At 42.3% G+C, this 17441-nt stretch overlaps 1 protein-coding gene and 1 long non-coding RNA gene across 4 annotated transcripts in view; one reads left to right on the top strand and one right to left on the bottom strand.

Annotated features, from left to right (window-relative positions):
• Positions 1-17441, bottom strand: part of LOC127357624 (uncharacterized) — a 340815-nt gene that overhangs the window by 80025 nt on the left and 243349 nt on the right. The gene's annotated exons all lie outside the window — the stretch shown is intronic.
• On the top strand, positions 638-16213 carry khdrbs1b (KH domain containing, RNA binding, signal transduction associated 1b). Of its 3 annotated transcripts, XR_007882284.1 has the most exons (11): positions 638-1050; positions 3088-3209; positions 4395-4511; positions 4869-5015; positions 7437-7570; positions 8540-8777; positions 9227-9294; positions 9636-9694; positions 10193-10381; positions 12510-12578; positions 14637-16213. XR_007882284.1 is itself a non-coding variant. In XM_051389921.1 (9 exons), exons 1-9 carry the CDS (start codon positions 957-959, stop codon positions 10297-10299), a joined length of 1086 nt encoding a protein of 361 aa, XP_051245881.1. In that variant the 5' UTR covers positions 639-956; the 3' UTR covers positions 10300-11507. The 3 variants fall into 3 exon arrangements, 1 of the variants encoding a protein (XP_051245881.1); XR_007882285.1 differs by lacking the exons at positions 12510-12578; positions 14637-16213 and adding an exon at positions 11539-11696; XM_051389921.1 differs by lacking the exons at positions 12510-12578; positions 14637-16213 and having other exon boundaries at positions 639-1050; positions 10193-11507.

Genomic DNA, 17441 nt, shown 5'->3' on the forward strand with positions numbered 1-17441 from the left:
AGTACATAACGGCTCAATACATATTAGATTTGCTATATGGTCCCAGTCTGTAGTTTAGTTTTCACTCTATTTTTATCTATCTATCTATCTATCTACCTATCTATCTATCTATCTATCTATCTGATGAGGATTCTCAAATGAAAAGTGTCTCTGAAATCAAGATTATTTTTTACTTTTGGTGATGAAATTAGTCAGACATGATCATAATCGTATTAGAAATGCATTAAAATAACTATAAAGATAAATAATCTTAATTTCTTACAATAAAAAGTAATCCTAACCTGTTATCTATTGTCCCTAAATTGTATTTTAAAACTACAGGCATGAGCATATAGTATAGTGACACCAAACTACCATATATTGTCATTATTCAATTCACTTTTGAGCACATCTGGCTCTGACACACCTTCAAAGTGAATATTATTGTTATAAGTTCCTATATGAGTTTCCCTCAGAGTAAAGTGAATCCAGTGGTAGGGGACTTCAACACCTTCAAGTAGTCTAGACATTTTTATTATACCAGTGGTCCACCGTACAGCGGGCACACCCATACCAGTACTGAAAATCTGATTATCGCTACTGGAGGCGGCGCGCATCCACACAGCTCTCAGTAGGCGGCGTTAGTCCGAACAACTACGTCCTTCTGAGCTCACTTCCGCCGGCTTGAGTCGGATCGCTGTTCTTTTACTGTCTCTCACTGCTTTTGTTCTCCCATTTCTAACCAGCCACCGCTGCTGAAAAGAGGGAACCAGCAGGTTGGGAAACCACAAAGACGCAAAGTAGCGGACCAGTCCGTCGCAGAAACGCCTGGTAGCCACATGCAAAGCGCCGTCTGCACAGAGGATACGCGGCACTCCGTAGTTACATAACTGGACTACTTTTTTTCTATTATTGTTGGGTTTTTTTTTCACGCTTTTTTGTTGCACCGAAACTGACTCCCTCTCTCTTAACTCAAAATGGAGAACGACGACAAATATCTCCCCGAGCTGCTGGCGGAGAAGGACAGCCTGGACTCGTCGTTCACGCACGCCATGAAACTTTTAAACACAGGTAAAGTACTGTAAATGGCGTTTATTGTGCCTCTCGGGATGTGCTTTGTGCTCGGAGTGTTAGAGGGGAAACATACGGCTCGTGGACGCACCTAACAAAACACCTCCACGCTTTGCCATGTGTTTGCGGACGGGACGTTGACTGCCCCATTAACCGCAACACTTAAGTGCTTTTAAAGCCAATTAATGAATGTCATACATAGAAGCAGGTGTTACATAGATAATAGCGAATGACTAGTGCCTGACATTGTAAATAAGACGAAGCTGCTACAACACCACAGACCGAGACACACTTTCAAATATTCTTCCGAATAATTTCCGCTTCCCCTCGTGCAGCTGCGAATCTGTTGTCCCCCCGTGCTGTCGGGGCTCGTGCCGAGTTTAAACTTGGAAACTCTCCCTCTCGGGACAAACGGTGCGTTTGTTTTCGTTGTCGACGAGCCCCTGTTGATCTCAGTGTCTGGCGGCTAACGTTGCGCAGCAGCATATAAATGTGCGCCAGTATCCGTGACTGGGGTCACCTCGCTACTTCAGAGCCGACAGGCGGCCTGGCGGCGGACACAGAGAGGTTTAGGTCCCGCTGCTGAAGTGTCCTTGAGCAAGAGACTGCAGCCTTGGCAGCTCCGGGGACTGCTGTGCTGCACAGGGGGCACAATGAGACTGCCTCTGGTATTTATTTCCCGGTGCTCGTCTGCTACACGAGCCGTAGCTTATTATTTTTGAGGGACGGCACTGTATGGATGTCACAGGATGACTTAAGTCCAATTATGTAAAGAGACTGTGGTGTTATGTACCAGAAAGTACCGTAGCATAGCCATAAAGTCACTACTGAGTAAGTGTATACATAGGCATAGGAAATAATGGTATGTAAATATCCTAATAAATAGAATAATACACCACAATTGGGACATATAAGCTAGCCACTGCCTGCGATAAATAAACTGAATGACTGCTAGTTAAGTGATTATTTTGTTGTGAGTCATTTCCTGCTAGCTGGATCTTACATGCTGCTCCAGTCAGTGTACCTCTTGGTAATGATTTAAGCTCGAGTCTTTGTCTAACAGGATGTGCAAAATCTAGGCTGAAATTGAAAGTGAGAAAGATCAAGAAAGACAAAGTGTGTCAGTGTGTGCTGTGGGTTCCCTCGGTTCGACATCTACTGAGGCTCTCTCCCCCCCAATCTGTGAGCTGGTACACCGTGGTGTAGCTGACATGTTTGCACATCGCAGGCTCAGGAGTAGTGATGGCCAGGAGTGAGGAGGTGGTATGAGGTGGTATGAGGTGGAGAGCTGCGATGGTGCTGTTGGAGCCGATGGGTGCTGGAGACTAGGTGTTGTGCCACATGGAAGAGGTGACAGAAGGTGTGGAGATGTGCTGATTGATGGCTGCCTGTGTTAAAATTGTGGTTTAAAATTGGTCACATAACAAGTTCTCGAGTCCAAAGTATGTCTATTTACATGTCAAATTTTTTTTGATCAGCGGTCCAAAATTCAAAAAATATTGTTTCCTGTGATGTAAGGAAGAGATTGTTTGGAGTTTTGTTTAAAAATAGGTGAATTGATGATCCAAATAGTCCCCAGTTAATAGAATAACTCTGTTTCAGCTCTGTTCAAGGTGTTGACAAGATCACAGAAAGGTGCTAAATAAAACACATTACTCTTTCATCATGTCGTATTCATCTGAAAGCATCATTGTGTGTTTGGTATTCAGTGAATGATTGCAACTCACAAGAATTCAAGATGTCTCTGTTTAACACTGTGTAGAATTAGGCTGAAAAGCCAATGATTTCTTTAGATGTTTAAGATGAAGAGAACTGCATTAGTTCAATGTGACTGTGTGTCTTGAAAAGTTAACAATTGAACCAAATTCTAACCTAGACACTGAGATGGCTTATGACCTGCAAATCTCCAAATCAGTGCTCACTTGATAATGTGCATGAGTAAGTGCACAAGAATCTTTCTCATTACAGCTTTACTTTGCCTCTTTGAATCTTGTTTGATTGTACAGTTTGCCTGAAACATTACCTCTCCCCCTCTAGAAATTGATAGAATCCAGAAAGGCGAGACTAAAAAGGAGGCAGAAGCATACCTGGACCTTTTCACAACAAAGAACATCAAACTTAAGGAACGAGTGCTCATACCTGTCAAACAGTACCCTAAGGTGAGCTCTCTTTGCCCTTGTTTTTTTTTTCTTCTTCTTCTCCTTCTTCCCTCTTGATTTAATTTATCCTGCAGCTGGGTTTCAATTACACAAAGCCATGGGGTTACTTGGAGTCTCAAATTACTTCTCTCAACCTTGATCTTTAAGCTCCAGAGTATAATTACAGCCCATACTGGCATGTTTTAAAATATCACTAAAAGGATCAAAATGTTAATATTACTATGGTGGGGATAGCGTTATATTGCAGTGTGATATGTTGAGCAGACTGGATCTCCTCTTCGTTTGCATTCAGAGTGATGTCTTACTTTGCTTTATCATGTAACCTCAGGTGTGTTCATCCACATTCAATCCATATCTGGCGCTCACGTAAGGCTACATTGATTTTAGGATGATGGCATGTGAGGGTATAATCTGTGTTGTAAAATTTAAAGAACACATTGCTAGTTGCGTAATCCTTCATTTGCATGTTGTTGAATTTATTTGCATCAGTTTGAGTCACCTAGGACTATGGCGGCTGTCTTAAGCCTGTTGTGTGACTGTTAGGATTGTGTTGACTTTTTCCATGTTCATGAAAATGGATAGACTGCAATTCTGTGAGAATTTTTTTCCCCTCCAAGAAGTTCTAACAAGAATAAGATCTATAGATGCCGCCCCACCTCGAGCTTCAGATCAATATGATGTAGGAGTCTGGTCTGATCTCCAGAAGGCTGTCTTAGTTTGCCAGACTTGCTTTCAGTTGGTACGTCAGTCTGCTGTGTCAGGGATGACAAAGCTAATGAGTGTTTTCAGATTATAGAAGCTACTTTTACAACTCTGCGAGGGATTGCTTCCTTCCTTGGGGGGGGGGGGTACTCTTTGCTAAATGCGTTAGGCAATAACAGCTAATTGTAGGACCCATCATATACATGTTAACTACTTAGTTCGAAGGTTGAGGAGGTAAAGATTGCAGCTCTTGATCACCATCCGGTGCTGCTGCAGTGCTTGGATAATTGTAGTGAATAGTAACTGACCGTATTTCAACCTCCCAAGTGCTCATATCGACCTCCTCTGGTAAATCTACTACTTAAAGCTGCAGTATGTGCAACAAAACCCCTGACAGTGATTGCTCCTTCACTCTCTGGGTACTAAAACTCCCCCCTGCTTTGATTGTCAGACTAATTTTGCTCTGCTTTGTTTTTCTATTAGTTCAATTTCGTGGGGAAGATTTTGGGACCTCAGGGCAATACAATCAAACGTCTGCAGGAAGAGACCGGAGCCAAGATCTCTGTGCTGGGCAAAGGATCCATGAGAGACAAATCCAAGGTAACGCGCACACACACACCTGGTGTTGCACACCTGTGAGATGGGTACCTGAAGCCATAACACATCTGGCCTGTACTTGAGAGTGTGGATGGCAGGCAGTGAGCCCAGATGGCGTCAACTTGCAGGATAGCTGGGGTGATCGTTAACGTAAAGCAAGGGCATCCACGCGCTGCACATCTGTTCCAGGGGTCTTCTGGATATCCCGCTAAACCTGTTATCCACCAGTTTGATGTAATCATTAAGCTATATAAAAGGAATGGAGCACCACACCTAATCCTGATGCCCTCAGAAGTGGATGAGATGCGATTACCTGTACATGACTCGCTGACACTCCTGTGAATGTTGCCCTTGTTCCAGGAGGAGGGGCTGAGGAAAGGCGGCGAGCCCAAGTACGCCCACTTGTCTATGGAGCTGCACGTATTCATCGAGGTGTTTGCGCCCGTGCCAGAGGCTTACCTGCGCATGGCCCACGCCATGGAGGAGGTCAAGAAGTTCCTGTTTCCTGTGAGTCTGACTTTGTTGTTTTGTTTGTGCTTGTGTTTTGTTCTCTGGTGGGAGACCGTCTATTGACTTGTCTGCGTGGACATTCCTTGAGCTGCTTCAAACTATTATTTTCCCCTGTTAATTAACATGTTAATTATACATCCGATGTATCATTGAGCTTGTAAAATGTCACCAATGTTGACAAACACTCAGCACAAGTTAGACGCTAAAGTGATGTCTTTAGATTCCTATTCTAAAGATAAATCAAAGCTAATCTTTGTATTTTATTTTTATTTTTGAGTTAATCTGCCAAATATTTTACATGATTCATTTTAGTCAATAAATATAAAAAATTGTGGGAAATGCCTGTTTCAATTCCCTAAAGCCAGAGTTGATATTTTCAAATAGCTAGTTTCGTCTAAACAACAGCCTGAACCCCCGAAAATGATGATTCAGTGTAACATCACAGTCAAAGAAAAGCACTATATCATCACAGTTTGGAAGCTGAAAGTCTCGCACAATACAAAGTTTTCTTGTTAGAGTTTTAATCTGAAAACAAGTCTTACATTTACTTTCTTTGCAAACCCTCAGCAGCTCCCCATCCCCATCCGTGCTCCTAAAAATAGAACATAACACCACGCCATACCCAAATTCACACAACATCTTGACATCTCTAATTCCTGGGATGATGAGAATATTGAAATCTAAAAACGGACTCGGAACAAGGTTGAGAAACCCTCGCTGAAAGTGTTCTTGGGTAATTGACTGAGCGTGTGTCTTTCAGAAAGGTGGAGCGAGTCATGGCAACTTGTACAAAGCAATGCAACGTAAATAAATCTGCTTAGTGGAGGTGCTGGGTTGCACTTCACTAGGACTGCAACTAACAATTCTTTTTGCTATTGATCCGTCAATAATTGTCTTAATTGATTAGTTAAAAATCTGAATTAGAAAATGGGGGGGGAAATGTTGATCGGCTTTCACAGAGGACTAAAGAAACCAGTCGTCCAGGCTACATGTCTGTCATTACTGTGTCTTTACCCGAGTGTCATTCTTCATGGAGTGAGGACAGTCAGCTTAGAGATGTATAGCTACCAGACAGATATGTGGTAGAATTCACCCTGTGCGCCCTCACGCTTACTTTATTGGTTTTATGCTGAAAGATTCTTGAGCGTGGGCCAACCCAGTCTGCTGTAAAGCCTGTAGTGCTCTAACAATGGCTCATGCCCAAGCAGGCCCAGAGTGCTATAGAAGGGAGAATCATGTGGATCAAAGGCGAGATGTGTGTATGTAAAAAGCCGTCCCCTGCAGAGCCTGTCGTTACAATTTAAAGCTATAATCTGTCAGGCTTGACAGCCTTCATTTGGAACCGGGCTGTATTTTAATAAATGAATCAGGTTCTCAGAAAATGGGTGGATGTGATTTGTTGTTGAAATGTTTTATGTATTACCTGTACTCCTCCTCGGGTATTCCAGAAGGCTTTGACTCTTTTGTTCTTCCCCATCTCTTTTATATCCGTATACCTGTATGTCTACCAATGTAAATGCAAAAGCAGAGCCTTGCTCCTGTGTGAAGGATTTGCAGATCCTCGAAACTGACGCTTTATAAAAATATTGTATATGGAATATAATCTCTAAGAAACCTAATTATCTAAACACCCTGATGGGTAAAGCTAGGTCATCTGGCTGGCTTGTTAAATGCAGCTTCAGTCATGCTGCTCTTCGCTTGAGATGAATTTGCAATCAGTCAAATGGTTTGTGTTTGCTTTGCTTTTGCTGCAGATAAATTGAAAGCTGCCGTCTGCGCTGCGTACTCTAGTATCTGCCTCTTTTTTTTTTTCTCCTTCTCTTTTCATCGTCATTAGAGCTCCATCACCATTCCAAGGACTGATTTATGAAAAAGAATTGATTGGGTCACAGTGCAGCCCTTGCGATGGCTCCCTGAAGAAAGGCGACGGATTGTGTTGCAGGATTTGTGTTGTTCAGACAGGCAGCTTCACTAATTCATTCCAACTTATTGTTTTTTTGTGGGTAGAATAAGGTAACCATTGATACAGTCACACAAGACTTGTAAAGAAGTGCAGGGAGAAGTGATTTACATTTTGTGCATGATGGAAAGGCACAGGAAGGCAGGGAGTGTGGATGGATGCTTTCCAATCTCCCACATCCACGACCCCCCGCCCCCTTCTCTTTAACACTCTGAGTCACTGGCACACGAGAGTTTTTCTTCCACTCGCTCCAGTAGCCATTAGGGGGATGCCGTGTTGTGAGCAGCTCTGTAATTGTGTTTCACTCTTTTATTCATTGCTTGTTCTTTACCACTGCCTCCTTTTTCTTCCCCCTTCTCTCTCCTTTGTTGCTTTTCCTCTCTCCCATGTCATGTGCTTGTTGTTGTTTCTCATCCTCCTCGTCCTTTTATTGTCTTCCTCTCTGTACGTGTGTGTAGGATATGATGGATGATATCTGCCAAGAGCAGTTCATGGAGATGAGCTACCTGAACGGAGGCCAGGAGCACGGAGCCCGAGTCCGAGGGGGCATGCCGGTCAGGGGCCGCGGAGTCCCTCCTGCTGGAGCACACAGGTGTGAAGATGCGTGCACGCATGTGCACACACAAGCACACACACAAACACACAAACACACACTGGGTTTCTCATATAACAGCTGCTGGGTCACAAAGACACTGTTGTTCATCTGCTACTATATCTATGGATCAACGGGAATGCTGAGCAAGGCCGGAAGACACATTATATTTACTCCTTTTTCTGTAATTGTGTAGTTTATTGCGTACTTATGCTGATAAGCAGTTTTTGGAAGTCTAGGCATTTTTTTTGCCATAAGATATTGACCTCTCACAGGGAATACTGCGCTGCCTATAAACCTAATGTCAGAAGCAACTTTAGCGAGGTGAAAGAACATCGAGGAATCTAAATCAATAGCTGTTCACACAAACATTTCCAAATACTCCTTAAATTGTTAATGTTAAGTTTCTTAATAAAATTTTAAGAACTATACATAAATGGGAAATGTAAATGTCTTCAAATGATGGTCTTCAAAAAAGGTTCCTTTTTAAAGGAATAGCCTGATATTTGTTTTTTTTTGTTTTGTTTTTGGCAAACAGGCTTATTTGCTTTCTTGCTGTTGGATGAGAAGATACCAAGATAAATACCATTGGCGGCGGTAATGGTAAAGTAGGCGCTTAGCTTAGCATGAAGATTAAAAATGGGAACGACTGCCTCAATCTCCATCTAAAGTTGAAAAAAATCACCTACCAGCACCTTTTTAAAGCTCACTAATGAACGTGTTATTTAAACAAATGAAATGTAATGTATTTTGTTACCTTTGGACAGAGCCAGTCTTGCTATTGCCCTCTTATTTGTTTTGTCTTCATGCTTATCTATGCTAAGCTAACTGGCTGCTGGGTGTTGCTTCATATTTAGTGGTGTTCTCCTCTAACTCTTGGCAAGAAAGCGACTGAGTATATTTCCCAAAACGTCGAACTGTTCCTTCAAGTAGAGGAACACGGTAATAACTCAGTGTTCTTCTCTCCAGGGGTAGGGGAATGCCTCCTCGTGGTGCTCCCGCCAGGGGAGGTGTCACTCGAGGTGGCCCAGCAAGAGGTGGCGCAGTGAGGGGTGCCCCAACAGGCCGAGGAGGACCTCCTGCAGCACCCGCCAGGGGAGCCGTGGCACCCCGTGCCAGGCCCCCAGCTGGTGGACCCCCCCAGAGGATGGCGCCGCCCCCCCACCAGCACACCCCTGCTGCAGCTGCTGAGAGCTACGAGGAATATGTAAGTACAACTGCCAGTGGTAGTTTTCATATATCCATTTAGTTTGCATGTGCCTGTCATTAGCACAATTATATCATGTTATATTTAATATAATTACTACACTAACAAGTAAAAGATCACTTTAAACATACATTTTGATACAGTAGACATTAGAAATGATGAGACTTTTGAGGAATAAGTGACAGCCCAAAGATGAGTTCTTCTGTCCAGATGTGATGCCGTCAGGTTTGACGTAGCTAAATCTGAATGAGATTGTTCTGGGCACTCTGTTAGCTTTGAATTGTTCGTCTGTCAACACAAGAATAAGTGATTTGGGTTGTTCGAGACATGAGGGGAGTGTGTCTGCTTCAGTACAAGTGTAGTACTTTGGGGACACCTTGACATTCATGATTCATGAACGAGCCTCTCCCTAAATCTCGTTCTGTTTCTCTGTTTCCTTCCCTCTCCAGGGCTACGATGAGAGCTACACAGACACGGCCTACGACTCATACGACAGCTATTACAGTCAGCCGCAGGCGTGAGTGAATCAGACGTCTCTTTGGTTTTCACCTGCTTCCCACAAAGTGCACACACATTGCCACATTGCTAGTTTCACTCAAAAAGGGATTAGAGAGCAGCAAAAATACTTTTTAGCCACTCTGCACAGATTCAGCGCTGATGGTACTTCATGGTTTGGATGGTGGTGTTATTTAGGAGAACCAGTCGGGACTAGGATGTTCCATGCTAAAGAGCCAAGCTTTGATCTTATTCATGGAAGCCAATTATCATCCCCCTAGACATTACAGTCAGCAGCTACTTGATGTTTCTCAAAGATTAGAAGTGATTTTTTTCTTCTCTCTCCCTGTTTTTGACCATCAGAGAACCAGAATACTATGACTACGGACACGGAGAGACTGCAGAGTCGTACGAGTCCTATGGTAAGGAAAAAATGTTTTCCTTGTCAACAAAGATTATTTCATTTATACAGTTAAACAGATGCTGAATATAAAAAGTTTGTAAAAAAATAAATAAATAAATGTATTTAAAAAGATTAAGTCCTGTAGTGTGCAATATTTCCTTACTTGATGAATGAATGAATTTTCATTTATTGACTTCTTGAATGATTTGAAAATATTGATAGCCATAAAATTGAGTTTCTGGATCAGCAGCCCAACTTTAAAGGACCCTGTGGAGTTTTCTTACCACCATAGAGCAATATTGTTATGAGTGGGTCCCCGTTTTGCATGTATCAGGCAATGCAATACACAGACCCGCCAATGGTTTCGTGTTATTCCCACACTGTTGTTAAACCTCAGGGGGAACCCACAGTGCAAGCAAACTCCACAGAGTACCTTTGATGCCTTTTGAGTTGTATATGTGTGTTTATTTTCGTCTGTGTGTGTGTGTGTGTGTGTGTGTGTGTGTGTCCTCTCCAGGCCAGGATGACTGGAACGGGACCCAGCGAACGGTTCCAGGGAAGGCCCTTCCACCCTCCAGAGGTGCCAAGACGCCTTACCGGGAGCACCCATACCGACAGTACTGAAGTGGACTCACCACCTTTAACGTGTCGCCCTGACTACCGCCTGTCTACCACGGCATCTCTCGCTTTAAGAAGCCCGACAAAAGTAATTGTCCGTTTTGTCTTTGGTTTGGTCTTTTCCTACACCGGACTTTATACGAGAGAGCTAATTTGGGAACTGAAAATCGGACCTGGTTTTTGAGATTTGACCGCGAACTCCCTCCCCCACCCCTACTTTGTCGCACCAACTAACCAACCAGCCACCAATCCCTCCAACCAAAGCGACTTTTAGATGGGTTAGAGAGGAGAAGTTGGCATCCTTTTTTTGTTCTTTTTCATTTGAAATTTTGTTTATTTTGCTGTATTTTTTCCTCTGACCCTTTTTACCCCCCTCTGGCTTTTTTGCATTGTTGATCGTTCATTTTTTAACTGTTTTGGAGTAGTCATTTCTAGTGGAAATAGTGGCTCATTATCCAGTTGTCTAAGGAATCCATTTTAATTGTTTTTAAATACAAAGAATCTGTCGAGGGTCAGTTGCAGATTCCCATTTAGGCTACATTTCAAAATTCTGTTAATATAGCCAAATAAAAGACCTTTTAAACTTTCAATTATGTAATATATAAACAAAAAACTATCATAAATTAAGTGAAGGTTAAAGAATCAATGTTAATGGAATCAGTACAATTCATTCTTGATGATGGTTTGTTTTTAAATAGTTCTAAAACGTTGTCCATTTAGACTTAGGCAGCAATATTTGTCATTGTACTTAGAGTTTTGAAATATAGCCCTAATAGACACTGTTGAGATGGACTGTCCTCATATCCTCAATTTGTTTTACATGTTAAAAATTAATTTTAACTCTGAAGACAAAATGTTTATTTAATGAGAACACGGCCGAGAGACGGCCTCCTGTTATGCTAAAACAGTTCAGGTCTTCATTTTGTGATCTGATTCTCTATAAACTGCATGCACAAAGTACACAAAGAAGGATTGGGACAAAAATCTCCACATGGGTCTTCTCTTTCTATAGAGAAGGGATCCTGCAGCTCAATCCGAACTCTTGTACATATTTTAAAACATCTTAACTGTACTTATTCTGCCACTAGTATCTGTACCCTCTCCATAAAATGCATTATGCTACATGTGTAAGCTTGCCTAAATAGGTTACTAAATCTGTCCAAAAGATGTTTTGCAGCAATTTGTCAATAAAGCTTAGTTTGTTTTTTATGAAACTTAACTTGCTTTATTTGTTTCCTGTCCTAGTAAAATTCTGAAATGGCTTTTTTTAAAACAACGTTCAACAGTCAGATGTAGGTGTTTTCCTTTGTTTCTCATTCAAAACCGCATTTTAAATCTAAATGAATGTATTGACGTCTGAAGACTTTAACCCTACTAAATGATGTCTTGATTGATTATCAAAAGAGCACAACTTATTCTTTCTCTCTCTTTCTATACTTTTTAAAAAGGACCCAGAGGTAAGACCTCTAAAATAACCTGGATAGCTTCCTAATGTGTATAGAGTTCTAAAGCATTGAATGCCTGGGTATGTATAAGACTTTTTCAATCCTCTTACCTGTGGTCGTAATCGTTAATGAGAATTGCTTTTATAGCATCTGAAAATTAACTGAATTCAAACCACCATTCAGGTCTAGGCTTCATTGTCATGAATGACGCTGGCGCGATGGCTACTTTAGTACAGAGTAATGGCAGTGCAATGGAGAGGATGGTTATAACCTAGAGAACTCCACTGTAAAGGTAACCTAACCCTAAATGTTTAATTTCGTAGTGTGTTTATACATTGACATAAACTTGCTGGTAAATGCGTACAGTTTCTTAAAATATTATTACAGTCATGGCAACAAAAAAGAGTCGACTCAAAAGTAAGAAAAACGTAACTTCCAATATCATACAGTAGTGAATTTTATGTACCAAAATAACTGTTCTGTGTACTAACAAAATATATTAGAATAGTGTAAATGCAACTCTTGCTAAAATGATCAAAGCCAAATCTATGTCAATATCTGTACAGTTGAGCTGCTGTTACTTTTTTTATTTGCTCTGTAAAGGTTGCTTACTGTAATATTTAAAAGGTTCTGCCTGTACAAAGTTATCCAAAAAAGAAAGCTTGAGTTGCATGAGCATATCTTCTCCTGTAGACATTGCATGATCTCTGTCTCAAATTTCTCCCAGTGTTTTTAGACAGGGTATTGATTTGGGGTTTGTCCTTCCTCCAGGCACAGCTATCGGTCACTGAGTGCCCCGGAGACTGACAGTCTGCTGAAGTGCGAGCATTCAAACCTCAGGTTGGTCCACCGCTGCACCTGTTTCCATTTTAAAGGAGCATACCACTGGGTTGTGCATGCTATAGCACTTTAACTTAGAACCTGCATAGTTTTTTTTTATTACCACTAGCCATACAACAAGTCTTAAAGAGTGATTTTTCTCCCTTCCAGGCAGTCATTAGTGTCCGTAAGTGTTGGTACAAAATTAATTTATATGAAAATCAACATGCATAGACTTTAGGATTGCATGAAATGTGCCATCCATCACAGAGAAGAAATCCAGCTTCTTTATTAATGTGTTTACTTTTTTATCAAACCCTAATTTCTTTTGTAGCAAGTATGTCGCTGCATGAGCTCAAATTCTGCTTCCAGACAGAAGCCTTTATGAAGGAATAGTGTGAAAAGTTCAGATATTCTGCTCATTTGCGTTCTTGCTGAGTCGTGCACGGTAAATAGGATGCCACGGACAGCAGCCGGTTAGCTTAGCTTAGCTTACAGACTAAAAAGGAGAAAATGCTAGCCTGGCTCTGCCCACAGGTAACAAAATCTGCCTTCTGCACAAAAACTGATGCATAACTCGATATATCGGATAACTTCCCGGATTCTCCACGAAATGCACGGCAACTGCCCTCAACCAAGAAACAGTGCGACACATGCTTCTCTGTAAAACGCCGAATAGTTGTTTTTACACTTTACGTTTTGACCATCAACCTTTGAACAGAGCCAGGCTAGCAGTTTCGCTCCATTTCCAGTCTTTAAGCGAAGCTAAGCTAACTAGCTATCGGCTGTAGCTTCACATTTGCTATACAGAGAATACATATTTTATTTTCCCAACAATACCTCAATAATGCGATTTGTTTTTAAGAGCTGGAATCAGGGGGGCTTTAGTCCCAGCTTGCAACACTAACTTTAAAAAAGATGACAAACTCCCCCTCTGTGATGGATTAGCCATCTCAAGCTGTAATGTAAAGTATACACAATTTGTAGGTAATGGCCTAAAACACTCAGAACCACTGGTATGGTCCTTTAACTTTTCCCATTTTCCCAAAAGACCATTGTGCCAGAAACTTTGCTGCAGATGCCCGTGGGTATTTCAGCCAGTGTAACATTATGCAGCAGCAGCACGTTTGTGATATTCACAGCATTTCAAAGGTTGGTTGATTCTGATGATTGCCCAGCTCCTGTAAGTCGCCTAGCTTTTGACAGTGCCTGTGAATTGGTGTGTGGCCGCGCTAGCCTTCAGCAAGTCTGAGTGAGGGAGAGCGCGTCGCCGGTGTCAGTGTGGTCTCAGGGAAAGTGACTAATGAGGATCCGTAGCTCAAGGCTCCCTGACAGAAGGAAAACAGGAGCAAGAGGGACTCTTGGCGATTCCCGAAATGGAACCAGCAGGAGGAGAGAGGTGTCAGAGGGATTTCACATGACGTCCTGTCCGTCCCTCGAAGGCAGGATAAAGTTAAATTAAGGCTCGAAAAGTAATGCTTGGTGGTCAGACCTTGAGAAACATTAACTGTCACCGGCGTTTTTAGTGGAGGGGAGCTGGATAACGAAACATTTTAGAACATGTTTGAGATGTGTTTTGAAAGAAAGGCAGCCCCCTTGTTTGTTTGTTCAATACAACTATCTGCTGTTTCATGTCCAGACTTTATAGGAGCCTTATTTTAAATAATGCTAATTATGAATGAGACATGTCAGGTCCTCGTTATGCTCGATGCTGCTGCAAAATACTCCAAAACTCAGACCTGTGACCACATTAGCTGTTGATTGAAATATTAATGCACTAATCCAAAGTCAACAGTCTTGCCAGTAATTATGTCTTACTTAGCAAAATGTTGCTTAGCTACTGTTGAAGAGTGCTGCTTGGCAGGAAAATTACCTTTTTAATTATTCCAGCCACTGCCTAGAAATTAAATTAAAAAAAAAAGTGGACTCTCTTTTTTTTTTTTTTGCCAAACACTACCTCTTATCTGTCATTAAATCCCTAAAGCAGAGGAGGATTTGTGACTTAAAGGACCAGCATTCTGTGTTTACTTGTGGGCTCATCCCGATGTCTCTCCCCTGTGGTTTTTGTCTCTTCTGCAGTGAAGCCGTGCACAGGAGCAGCTCAGCGTGAAGGAGGTGGTCAGACCAAGCTCTCGGGGGAGGGGAGGGGTGGGTGCGGGTGCGCCCTGTTGAAAGGAGTGGCCCAGTTCTGTTCCTGGCAGGGAGTTGGGGGGTGGGTGTTGTGGTGGCTGGCTGCCAAGTGACCCACAGGAGCCAGCTGATGTAGCGCAAGGGGGGGGGCAGGAGAGAGGGAGAGAGAGAGAGAGAGAGACGAGCTGGAACAGGACTAAGGCTGCAGCTGGTCAGCGAAGACGTTCAGCTCACTAGGAATCCTAAAGAGACTGACAATCAGCTTTCATTTTATGTGGACTGTTTTCTACTTTTTCTGCATTTTATGTCAGTATTGAATTTCTGTGCATTATCCTCGTGTAATTAATTTCTAACATTGAATACGCCCACTTGCATCCTTTACTGATTGCATGCTGCTCTACACAGCTTCCACGGACCACCCTCTTTTCCAACAAATGTAATTGTTACAGACTAATTTACCATAAAATGAGCACTCCTGTTATAGTAGGCTGTGAAATTGTTTTAAATTTCTATTAACCCTTGAATTAGACAAGAAAAGAACTACTACTTTCTGCAAAGCAAGCTGTATTCATCCAATCAAGGGGGAATTGTGTGACATCTGCGTATTAAGCGCTCTGGCTGTGTGTTGTTTAGTACCCGTGCCTTATAGCCGCTTGAAATTAGACTCAGTGCTTGAGAGTTAAAGACGCCCGGAAGAGGGTGGATCGCTATCTCGCTGTGGCCGAGTTCACCGCGAGCTCACACACACACACACACACACACGCGCGACGCCACCGCCGCCGCCGCCGCCGCCGCCACATCTTGGCATTGCACGGCCCTGTGTAGCCCCGAGGATATCAAATGCTAATGCAGCGGGCCTATTTGCATGTACTCTCATGTACCCTCCCTGCAAATGTGCAAAACACTTTCATAACCAACGCTGGCCTGTTCTCTGCGGTTCAGCATCCAAGTATGATAATTTGGCGCGATGGACCCAGGAGGGAGAGCTGCATGTGAGAAAGGGACAGAGGGTGAAGACAGACATTACTAACTTGCCTCCATCTATCCATCATGCTTCTGTTGATTTGATTCCCCTCCATGCCATTTTCTGCTATTATCACTGATGATATTACAGCCGCCTGTGGTGCCGAGTTACATTTAGAGGTCAGAACTGTACTTTCCTGTATTAAAAACGCATTTCTCTGTACCGTTTCACTGGTCAGAGGCAGCATTAGCCAAGTCAGAGGCTCCATTTAGCTTATTGAAAAAGCTAGCAGCTTAGAGGATAGAACATTAGATATTAGGATAGAAACCATCATTTGAGATGAAATGTCAACGGGCCATATCCAAAACAGATCATTTTTCAGTCTTTATGTGCTATTATGTCCAAAATAATGATTTCTGTGTCTCCGATAATCTAATGAAAGATAAGTGATGGTGTGGAAGCCGTCTCCTCTGTTTGAATCGATGAACTGTCAAGAGTGTAAGGGTGGAAAAGAAAGTAAATGTTACTGTGCAATGATCAATAAAAGTAGACTTGAATATGAGCGAGCCATGTATCAGTCGTCTGTGATGTTTCCTCTTGGCTTTGGCCGCCTGCAACACAGTCTGTTGTCTCTACCCACCTCCAATGTAGTTAACTGGCGGGGTGCGTTCAAATAACGCTATGTGGGAGAATAGATGGAAGGAGGTGAGACAAGAGGCCAGCCTGTCTTGTCTTTTTGAGGCTGGAGGGGTACACAGTGTGGAGGAGGAGGTGTTAAAAAAAAAAAAAAAGTGTGTGTTAGAGGTGGAGATTCTGTGGGCAGATATGGCGGACAGCTGGATTGCATCTTCTGGTCCTGGCGGATTCACACCATCAGGAACATCGCACATTGATGCCTGTGAAGACGGTGACAATCAAGCCTCCCCGAGATACACATCAGCTGCTGCTTCATCAGGAGAAGCAATAATCTAGATCTCTTGTGGTGCTTTAAGTGGGGTGAGCTGACCCCCAAGTGTCCTTGATCTTGCAGGGGGAAGCTTTGAAGATATATAGGGATGGCTACTGTAATAAGTGGTCTGTGCGCTCTCATGTTCACACAGCATAGATAGAAAGAAGCACAACAGATGTGCCTCAGTTGTGCAAAATAGTACTAAATAGGGTCACTGGGTGTTTACCGTCAAAGGATAAGGCTAGTGATGTATTAAATTATGTAAGAAGAGAAATCAACAATGAACTGGTTGCACTAACAAGTAAAAATACCTTATTCCTCTGCCATAGAGCTCCACTGAGCCACATCACTACACTGGCTGACGGGTTCCTTCAATAGCATAAGCATTGGCACTGTAGGTTACTTTGAGTCAATCCAACATGCACGTCCTGAATTAAATCAGTTATGCACCAAATGTGTTTTAATCGGCAGCTGAAAATAGTCCCCAAAAAATGCAGCATTCCTCCTGACAGTGTAATGTGTGATATAAAAAAAACGACAGTTCCCAGCTGTTTGAGGAAATTACTGAGTATCCAAATTTGATGATTTTGATGAGATAAACTGAAAGATAAAGTTTTCCTTTTTAAGAAAAACCCAAAAATCACAAAGCTGTTTTTCTTTGCTCCTGAAAAGTTGACATTTGATGTTTGATCCATGGTTTTCACAAGATTGCCGCTATAAAAGTATATATTTGTGACCAGCTTTTAGAATTGTTTCTCAGTTGGAAAAACAAAATCCCTTCAAAGCTTTTGCACTCAGGAAAGTCTTGAAGACAAGTGTGTTGGAACATAAACTGAAATAA

The sequence above is a fragment of the Dicentrarchus labrax genome, unplaced genomic scaffold (genome assembly GCF_905237075.1).
Source record: "Dicentrarchus labrax unplaced genomic scaffold, dlabrax2021, whole genome shotgun sequence".
NCBI classification, from domain to species: Eukaryota; Metazoa; Chordata; class Actinopteri; family Moronidae; genus Dicentrarchus; species Dicentrarchus labrax.

Coding starts and splice junctions, on each gene's coding strand:
- khdrbs1b (XM_051389921.1), top strand. CDS start 957: ATGGAGAACGACGACAAATATCTCCCCGAGCTGCTGGCGGAGAAGGAC. Junction 8,778..9,226: donor CTGAGAGCTACGAGGAATAT/GTAAGTACAACT, acceptor TTCCCTCTCCAG/GGCTACGATGAGAGCTACAC. Junction 9,295..9,635: donor TATTACAGTCAGCCGCAGGC/GTGAGTGAATCA, acceptor TTTGACCATCAG/AGAACCAGAATACTATGACT.